Source organism: Drosophila navojoa, chromosome X, assembly GCF_054131105.1.
Source record: "Drosophila navojoa isolate 15081-1374.11 chromosome X, UAZ_NAV_1.0, whole genome shotgun sequence".
Classification (NCBI taxonomy): domain Eukaryota; kingdom Metazoa; phylum Arthropoda; class Insecta; order Diptera; family Drosophilidae; genus Drosophila; species Drosophila navojoa.
Window position 1 is genome coordinate 27,716,104 of NC_142895.1, and position 9,353 is coordinate 27,725,456.

Genomic DNA, 9,353 nt, shown 5'->3' on the forward strand with positions numbered 1-9,353 from the left:
AAAGTTATCGATACATCGTTTACAACACTCGATAGGTATGTATATAGACATCGTTGAAATTATCCATCACTAACGGCTTCTACTTTTTTATCGAGTTATAAATGCATTTACTAGCAGGAAGAAAGTGATTAATATGTATTAAATGGTAATTTACCGTGTACATTTTGCAAAGTGCAAGAGTGCTCTTAAAATACATACGTAAACGTTGTAGTTATTGTTGTGTTGTGCAGAAACTCACCTGAAACGAATATATTTCGTGTCGATGGGGGGGTGAATCGCCACCCAAAAAGATAGAAAATACGCATTGTTATGCTGTTCGTTGTTGTTGTTGGTAGTCTTGCTGTTGTCGCTGCTATTACTGGCGGGCAGGTTAAATGTTCTTGGTGGGGAGCTGTACGGCTATTGTCGTTCACACCAAACCTTGCAAATATATTGATTTTTAACAATACTCTATGCCAATACCACGCACACACTGAATTAATATACATACACATACATATATACATTTGCATATACATTTATATACACATATACAAATGTATTTGTATGTGTGCATGGCGCTTTTTGATGTCATCTAATTCGCAATCACTGCGCTGCCCCATAAGATAAGTAGACGTTGACAGATGGTCGCACTGCATTCGGAGTGGGGGTGGGGAGCGCAATGAAATCCAAAAACAAAACAACCGGCGGCTGCAGCGTCCTATTTGAAGTCCGACGGCCGTACAGTATATATTTTCTATAGTCAACATCGGTCAGGCTAGAAACCATTAGCTGCAAGTCGAGTTATTTAAGAAGTAGTAGTCGAGCTCAGCAAAGCCTAATGGAAACGAAATCATGAATCATAATGTTGAGTAAATGCAAATTTGTGAATAATGAAACGTCATTATTTTTATTGCACAAAATATACATACATATGTACATTTGTATGTATGTATGTGTATGTACCTAAATCAATAGGAGAAAAGGTAGAATTATTGCTCAGCTTTTATTTTTGTATTTTTAACATTAATTACAGTCTGATTCTCTGTAGCGAACGCACACTGTAGTTTGAGTCACATTACATTCACACGCTGTCTAGCACGGCATTTGTTTCGGATGTGGCAGCATCCTGGCGAACTTTTTATTCTGTTCCTATTTTAGTTTTAAAGGCCAAGTTTACGTGCGCAAATCCATAAAAAAAATATAAAATAAAGGAAACGCTCACACAGTGGGAGTGAAAATTACGTTTACACGTGTGCCATGTCTCGACAAACCGAAGAGAGCAGCCCATTTGTGCATTGATTTTTGTGCCAGCAGCTAATAAGAAAAACATTAATATTAGCAATAATAAGTAATAAGAATAACAAGAACAGCTGCCAAAGCTGGTGTCGCTGCATTCAGAATGATTCAGAGATAACTCAGAGCATTAGATCATCGAAAGACAGCGAGGTGTGCACAGATAATTGGCCTCGTTTATGCTAATCACGGCCTCTGTTCTCTCTTCCAGGCAACTGACTCCGAGCATAGCATGTCAGCGGCAGTCGAAATTTCCACTGGCTGCTGAAAGGTAGACTTAAGACTCGCGCCACTCAGCGTCGTGGTCAAGTGCAGCTAACTATCGGTATGAACTCCTGCAGCGACAGTAGCAACGAGTCGATGGAGCGGAATGTGAATCACGTGGCGTCGGGCGCCCACTCGGAGCTGCACATGAACTTTGGCGCTGCGTGCAAGCCAGCTTCGCAGGAGCGCTACGTCTGGGAGATGCGCACACGTAGCCCAAATGTGACGCCAGCCAGCACTGTGTTGAACTCGCCGGATCTGAATGCTGAACTGCAGTATGCGCCGATGCATCATCACCAGGCATTCGAGAGGGTTTCGCCGCCCAATCAGCTGCCGGGCTACCTGGGCTCTCAGCAACAACTACAGCAACAACAACAACAGCAGCCATCGGGGTACTATTACCAGCGTCCGCATCCGCACCAGATACGCCTGGGTCGCAGCCCAGGCAGCAGCCAGTTTGAGGCGGAGGTGAGGCTAAGCCCATAACTTTTCCCAGCTCCCCATTTATCTGTTTTCTTTATTTGTATACCTTTAGGGCATAGCGAGTCCCGGCTCGCCAACTGACGTGGGGAAGGCCGATGGGCAGTGCTTGCGCGATGGCGAAATTGTTGTGTTTGACGACATCGACACAAACTGGATGAATAAGTCGGCGGCACTGACAGCCGCAGAAAGGGACAGCAACGAGGATGTTCTGAAGGTCACCAAGATGATTGGGCAGCTGCCCATAGCCGAATATGAGGGCTCCCCGCGTCGTTTTGGCAACCAGCAAGTGCCTGCCAAGGGCGCTGGCTGTCCGCGGCGACCGCCTGGCTTTCCGCAACGTGTCTCACCCACTAAGCAACGCGTGGATAACAACGTTAAGACATCCGTTGGCAATCTAATTGATCTGATAGACCACGAGGGCACGTCCGCAACGGCCGCCTCGAAGACGCCCACTTTTGATTATCTGTACGAGTTCTCGGAGACTCGCAAAGTGCTCGAGGAGTTCTTCAAGGGCAATCCCGACGACGACGAGAAGCGGTTCACGGATTACACAACAGAAAGTGGAGACGATGTGGCCAGTTCGGTAAGACTCCAGAGATTGTCAGACGGAGAAATCTTTGCTCAATTCTTCCCATCCAATACAGGACATACAGCCGCGCGTGAGCGATGTGGATAAACATATCGAGCAAGCCTACATTGGCCAGCGTTTAGCTAGAATACCCAAAGACGAACTCTACATGGTCCATCGTTCGCCCAGGATGCAGGTTAGTGGGTCAAAGAGTCATAGGTAGCACATATATGCTGACGTGAAATGTTATACATACTTGTATAAATAATCTGTATTGCTTGGTTTTGTATGCTGCGGCACTGCTATTTCCATGACCTCAACTGTATTTAATACTGCATCACACAAAACATAAACCAAATGAAAATGCGCTTTTCATTTCGCGTTAACTTTCGATTAAAATCGATTTGTTGTTATCGACTTTACCGAAATGCATTGAGCAACGACAATTCAACGATAGTAGGTGATGAAAACAAATAACAGTAAACTTAAAAGATATCGATATCTGATTGATTTAAATAATTTGAAAACTTGTTTAGGTAGCTTTGCTTGGTAGAGATGAGAAATAGAACCGCTAGACCTTAAAAGGGATAACTTTATAATGAAATAATCAAAACATCGGTTCCATGACAACACCTTAATAGATTTACAACTACCTATTAGACTAACGATTATGTGTAAAACATAAATATGAAATGCAGTTAAAATAATGCTCAATGAACTTCATAAATTTCAAGAATACTTCGTTCTTAATTCGTTTCAAAAGTCAACTTTATTAACACCAAGTATGTCACCCTCTTCTACGTTTATGACCAGAGCTGTATATATGTATATCGTATTCTTACATTGAAAACTTCCTAATTGATTTCGATTCACAGTCGAGCGAGCACAATGCCTACCAGGAGCACAACGACATCGAGCTGTACATCGATTCGAACAGTCGCAGCAGCGGCGACCTGGCCGACACTGAGCTGGAGGCGAATCTGCGGCGGCATTCGCGTAATTTTACGCTGTCGCCGGAGACGACCGACTACGATTCGAACTGTGGCGATCTGGACAGCCTATCGAACGATATCAACTGCGCCACAACCGACTATGGCAAGCTCTACACCAGCATGCCGGTGCTGGAGGATGGTCTCAGCAGTGGCCATGCTTCGGACACCGAGAACAATGTCTCTGTCGTCTGCGACAAGGCGCCGCAGCAGCCTCACACCCAGCTGCAGCCACATCAACAACAACAGCAGCAGCAGCTGCTGCAGCATCCGCAAATCCATCCCGAGCACGAGCGCAATGGCAACGGCGACGGCGAGCGACTGCCGATCGAACTCAACAGCATCGCACCGATCGAGATAGCAGCAGCAGCAGCAGCAGCAGATAACACGCAGTCGATTGAGTATGCAGCAGCGCTGTCGGCGCAAACGCCGCTGCCCACGTCGCCAACGGCCACGCCGCCGGAGCAATATGAAGAGGAGCCGCAGCTGAACGATGACAATAATGCTGATAGCGACAATCCCGCAGACTCACATTACGGTCCAGTTTATGCAGCAGCTCTGGCATCAACAGCAGCCGCGACTGCAAATGCGACTCTGACTGTGACAACCGGCAATAAGCCAGCAGCAATCGCACCGCCAGTGGAGATTCAAGAGGCCATGAAAGAGATTCGTTCGGCTCTGCAGCGAGCCAAGGCGCAGCCGGACAAACTGAAGTTCTGCGATGAGGTGCTGCCCGCGGATCCGGATTCGCCGGTGTGGGTGCCACGCAAGGGCGCAACGACGACAGCAACAGCTGGACGCCACGAAGATGAGGAAGCCGACACAGATCTCGAGACGGATCGGCTGCTAGGCGAGAAGGACTTCTTTGCCGAACAGGTGAGCGATATAGGCAAACTCCCATTAACAGACATGATCAAAATGCCCTTCTGTTCCTGTAGACATTGGCGCTGGCTGGAGCCGCCGACAGCAATGCCAACGGCGTGATCAATACCAACAGCAGCAGCCTGAATATCAGCGACAACAACAGCAATCCCAAGCCGCAAACGTACTCGTCGGCCACCATACGGCAGGGCATTGGCACCTCGCTGACGCCCAACTCCCCGGACATTTGCCAGATTGTGGGCAATGCGGATGTTTCGATCAGCTCGCCGGAGAAACTGCAGTACACAAAGAGCCCAACGGGATCCATCAAATCGCTGAAGGACTCGGCCAACTGCGACAAGAAGCCCCATTCTCGAAATAAGGAAGGTGTGTATATGCGAGCGTGTGTGTGCTTGTGCGAATATGTTCATTCGACTGGGCGTTGATAATGAAAACGCCCCATAAAATTAAAGCCGAACAATGATTTTGTTCTCTCTTTTCTTCTGAATCAATTTTGACTTTCACGTTTTTTCTTTGCCAACTGCTGCATATTGCAATTTTCATTTGTGTATTTGATGGTGTGATGCCTGCCATGTAAGTGGACGTGCTCTCTCTCTCTCTCACTATCTCTATCTCTATCTGTTTCATTATATCATAAATAAGTAGAAGTAGTTTGGTTAGTTCTAGCAACGAAATGAATATTATAAGAGATTAGGTAAAGAACGAACTAGTGATTGTAAATAATATTATAAATTGGGAGAGTAAAGTTATAAAAAGGATTATATAGTATTCAAAATTAAACACTTCTTTAATATTAATTTATAATGATGCCTTTACCACAGAACCCATGGATATTAACATGCTTCTCATAGTAGAACATGACTTTGAATTTAGATGGAACTGAAAACCAGATGAGGCTATACAATCTGTTTTTGGTACTAGATAAATAGACGCTTTAAAAAAAAAAAGACAATAATAGATGTGGGAAATCATTTCAGTAAATCGGACTTATAAAAAAAAAAAAAAAAAACATTGCGATTCAAAATTATTGTAAATATATGTTATTCCCTTTTGGTATATCGGTATATGATTAAGCAATGTAGTGCACTATAGCTGAGATAGTTTAATATATAAAACTTATTCCTTATATCGTATCTATTGCACTTCAATTTAATCAATTATGAAAAAGGGCAAATTTTAACAGTTTACTCTTTCGAATCGATCAGGATTCTTGGAACCCAAAGTGCTCATTGAGGGCGTACTTTTTCGGGCGCGCTACCTGGGCTCCACGCAGCTGGTGTGCGAGGGTCAGCCGACCAAGTCGACGCGCATGATGCAAGCCGAGGAGGCCGTCTCCCGCATCAAGGTATGTGCCCCTAGCTCATTGTCCACATGTCCAGTTGCGTCCCATTTAGCATATGCTTGGTCTATTGTCGCCTCTTTGTCTATAATGCATCTCGCTTTTCTCGCCCACACCCACACCCCTAAATTAACCCATGCTGCGTAATCCTCGATATCTTTAGGCTTTGGTAAGCAACAAACACAATTCAAAATTTTAGATCACATTTATTTGTTTTGCATCAAGTTTGCCAGTGACTGACGAAACGGTTTCATTTGTTGCCAGGCGCCAGAGGGCGAGAGTCAGCCGAGCACCGAAGTGGATCTGTTCATATCAACCGAGAAGATAATGGTGCTCAACACGGACCTCAAGGAGATCATGATGGACCACGCCCTGCGCACCATCTCCTACATAGCCGACATTGGCGACCTGGTAGTGCTGATGGCGCGTCGCCGCTTTATACCCAATGGCGGTGGCGTTGTCGTTGACTCGCTGTCGACCTCGAGTCCTGGAGAGACCATCGAGGGCGAGTCGCTGAAGGAGAACAGCGGCAGCAACAAGGAGAGCGGCTCGTCGAACAAGCACAATCGCACGCCCAAAATGATATGCCATGTATTTGAGAGCGACGAGGCGCAGTTTATAGCGCAGTCCATCGGGCAGGCGTTTCAGGTGGCGTACATGGAGTTCTTGAAAGCGAACGGCATCGAGAACGAGAACTTGGCCAAGGAAATGGACTACCAGGAGGTGCTCAACAGCCAGGAGATATTCGGCGACGAGCTGGAGATATTCGCCAAAAAGGAGCTGCAGAAGGAAGTTGTGGTGCCCAAGGCGAAGGGCGAAATCCTCGGCGTTGTTATCGTGGAGAGTGGCTGGGGCTCGATGCTGCCAACGGTGGTTATTGCCAACCTGATGTCCGGCGGTGCAGCCGCTCGCTGCGGCCAGCTGAACATTGGCGACCAGCTGATTGCCATTAACGGCATGAGTCTTGTCGGTCTGCCGCTATCCACCTGCCAGACCTACATACGCAATGCCAAAAATCAAACTGCCGTCAAGTTTACCGTAGTGCCCTGTCCGCCTGTCGTTGAGGTGAAGATTCTGCGTCCCAAGGCGCTCTTCCAGCTCGGCTTCAGCGTGCAAAACGGTGTGGTAAGTGCCATGCGTCCATATTTCTCAGCCGAACCGAGAATTAATACCGTTTTGTGTTCTCAACAGATTTGCAGCCTGCTGCGTGGCGGCATCGCGGAGCGCGGCGGCGTACGAGTTGGCCATCGCATCATTGAGATTAACAATCAAAGTGTGGTTGCTGTGCCCCACGACACCATCGTCAAGTTGTTGTCCTCATCTGTGGGCGAGGTACACAAACACACATCTATCTCTCTCTCTCTATATATATATATATATATGCATATATGTACAAATGTGACTAAAGTTATAAATTTCTCATTGATTTTTTTCTTGATAGATTTTGATGAAAACTATGCCTACGTCCATGTTTCGTCTGCTAACCGGCCAGGAGACGCCAATTTATATCTAACTCAAGCGTTATATTATTATGCTTATGCACCTCTCAGCACAGACACACACACACACACACACACACACACAGACACAGATACTGACAGGGATACACTTTGATAACTCGTCGTATGTCTGTTGTTTATACAGTCCAACATGCTTCAATTGAATTATCTGAATATACTTTCATTTACCCAAGCACTACAAACAACACCCAATCAAACGAACCGCAACTACAAACAGGAACTAGCCATACTCAACCCAGTAATACTAAGCACTCGCTTAAGATTTGCTTTGTATTTCAAGATTTGTTTCAATGTTTTGATTTGTTCTCGATGTACATGAAAAAGACTGAATTTTGTGTTTTGCGTACATGTGTGAGAGTGTGTGTGTGTGTGTGTGTGTGTGTGTGTGTGTGTGTGTGTGTGTGTGTGTGTGTGTGTGTGTGTGGGTGTTGCTTGAGGCATACATTTAGTAAAAATTGTTTATACATAAAATACTCGAGTTTGGAGTGTTTGACAGCCACAGTTGGAAGCAGCAGAAGCGATATTAGGAAAGAGACAGAGATAACGAGCCGGAGAGCGAGAGGGAGACGGAATGCGAGCGTGTGTGCGAGTAGGATGGAGGCAATACTCTAAAAGGATTTATTTTCGTTGCCAATGCAATAAACAGCAATAATTTATAATTTAATTATTTAGTATTGATTAGGTTTATTAACTACATTTATAATTTGCAGTTATGCCAAATATCAAATATGAGCTGAGATTTCGTTGAATTGTTTTTCGTCATTTATATGAATATTATTTTATTTTGTATATGTATATGTATATGTATATGATTAGCGCATTATTGTACTGTACGTATTGAATGTCAAGAATACTTAATATAGTTTAAGTATGTAAGATGCCTGGTTAACAACAACTAACAAACAACAAACAGTAAGCCGTAAACCGTAAACCATAAACAGTAAACAGTAAAATTTAAAGAGTAAACAAAACAAAATGCATTTAATTTTTAATTTAGCGTCGTCAAAACAAATGTGTATAATTACAATAAAAGTGCTTGGCGAAATGTGCACCAATTAACAATGGATGCCATTTGAAATTTGAAATGAAACAGAAATAGGCGAGCCACTGAGCAATAAAATATAAATAACAATAAACGCAAATAACAACAGTAATATCAAGAACAATAAGGTGTGCATTGAATTATTTGTGTTAGGCTACGAAATAGTAAACGAAAACTTATATTAAAGAGAGCTTATTTTTGCTATTATTGTCAAACAGCACCAGAAGGCAAAGTTAAACGCAACTTTATAAGTACATGCATATGAATATATATAAATATATAAATATTAAACAATTGAGAAGCAAAGCAAACGGCATGCGACTGGGCATGCGTGTAATTAATAATTAATACAAAGCGGAAGGCGAGATGAGAATATTTCAAATATTGCTAATTGTGCAGGTAATCACAAGTTCACGTGTATACAACAAGATATACATACATACGTATCCATTAACAATTATAAATATATATGTAACTAATCGTTCGCAATGGCATTATTTTTGCAAAAGCCACACAGAGCCGCGGCGAGCAAGCAAGTTAAATAAATAATAAATTTATATAGTTACAATTAACAGATAGCTCATGTATACAGAACGTTAATGAAACTCTATTGCTAAACGCCTAAACTAATTAACTATCACACTGTATACTATCTAATACTATTTATTTATTAACATCAGATCGAATACAAAACGAAAGCCAATCGAGTCCATCAACAAAACATTTCGAATTCGATCCGAGGGCCATTCAGGTGAAGCGCAGCTTATTTTGCCATTAAAAGGAAAATGAAACAAAAATAATAAAAGACAAAAAATATATAAATATTTCTATATATATATGTATAACATGCTAAAATTAACAAATTTCAACTTAACTCGGCAAAAAGTGACATTAAAATAAATACATACAAAATACATTACATATTTATTAATTAAAACGCAAATCAAACTGGTTTTTATTCCTGTGGGGGCATCTCTAAACTGGCGCGTTG

The 9,353-nt window shown here is 43.3% G+C and overlaps 1 protein-coding gene across 3 annotated transcripts; it reads left to right on the forward strand.

Annotated features, from left to right (window-relative positions):
• Window positions 1–3: 3 nt before the first annotated feature.
• On the forward strand, window positions 4–9,142 carry X11L (amyloid-beta A4 precursor protein-binding family A member X11L). Of its 3 annotated transcripts, XM_030389858.2 has the most exons (12): window positions 4–145; window positions 1,487–2,007; window positions 2,075–2,605; window positions 2,667–2,786; window positions 3,466–4,455; window positions 4,518–4,827; window positions 5,667–5,806; window positions 5,964–5,969; window positions 6,065–6,925; window positions 6,992–7,132; window positions 7,242–7,719; window positions 7,758–9,142. In XM_030389858.2, the coding sequence occupies exons 2-11, from the start codon at window positions 1,603–1,605 to the stop codon at window positions 7,311–7,313; spliced, it is 3,576 nt and encodes a 1,191-aa protein (XP_030245718.1). In that variant the 5' UTR covers window positions 4–145; window positions 1,487–1,602; the 3' UTR covers window positions 7,314–7,719; window positions 7,758–9,142. The 3 variants fall into 3 exon arrangements, with proteins under 3 accessions (XP_030245718.1, XP_030245720.1, XP_030245722.1); XM_030389860.2 differs by lacking the exon at window positions 5,964–5,969 and having other exon boundaries at window positions 5–145; XM_030389862.2 differs by lacking the exon at window positions 5,964–5,969 and having other exon boundaries at window positions 5–145; window positions 5,685–5,806.
• The last annotated feature ends 211 nt before the right edge of the window (window positions 9,143–9,353 follow it).

What these genes read in the sequence shown, in the direction of transcription:
- X11L (XM_030389858.2), top strand. Translation starts at nt 1,603, where the DNA reads ATGAACTCCTGCAGCGACAGTAGCAACGAGTCGATGGAGCGGAATGTG. An exon ending in GCAGCCAGTTTGAGGCGGAG is followed by an intron (nt 2,008 to 2,074) that starts GTGAGGCTAAGC and finishes GTATACCTTTAG; the next exon opens with GGCATAGCGAGTCCCGGCTC. An exon ending in ATCGTTCGCCCAGGATGCAG is followed by an intron (nt 2,787 to 3,465) that starts GTTAGTGGGTCA and finishes TTCGATTCACAG; the next exon opens with TCGAGCGAGCACAATGCCTA.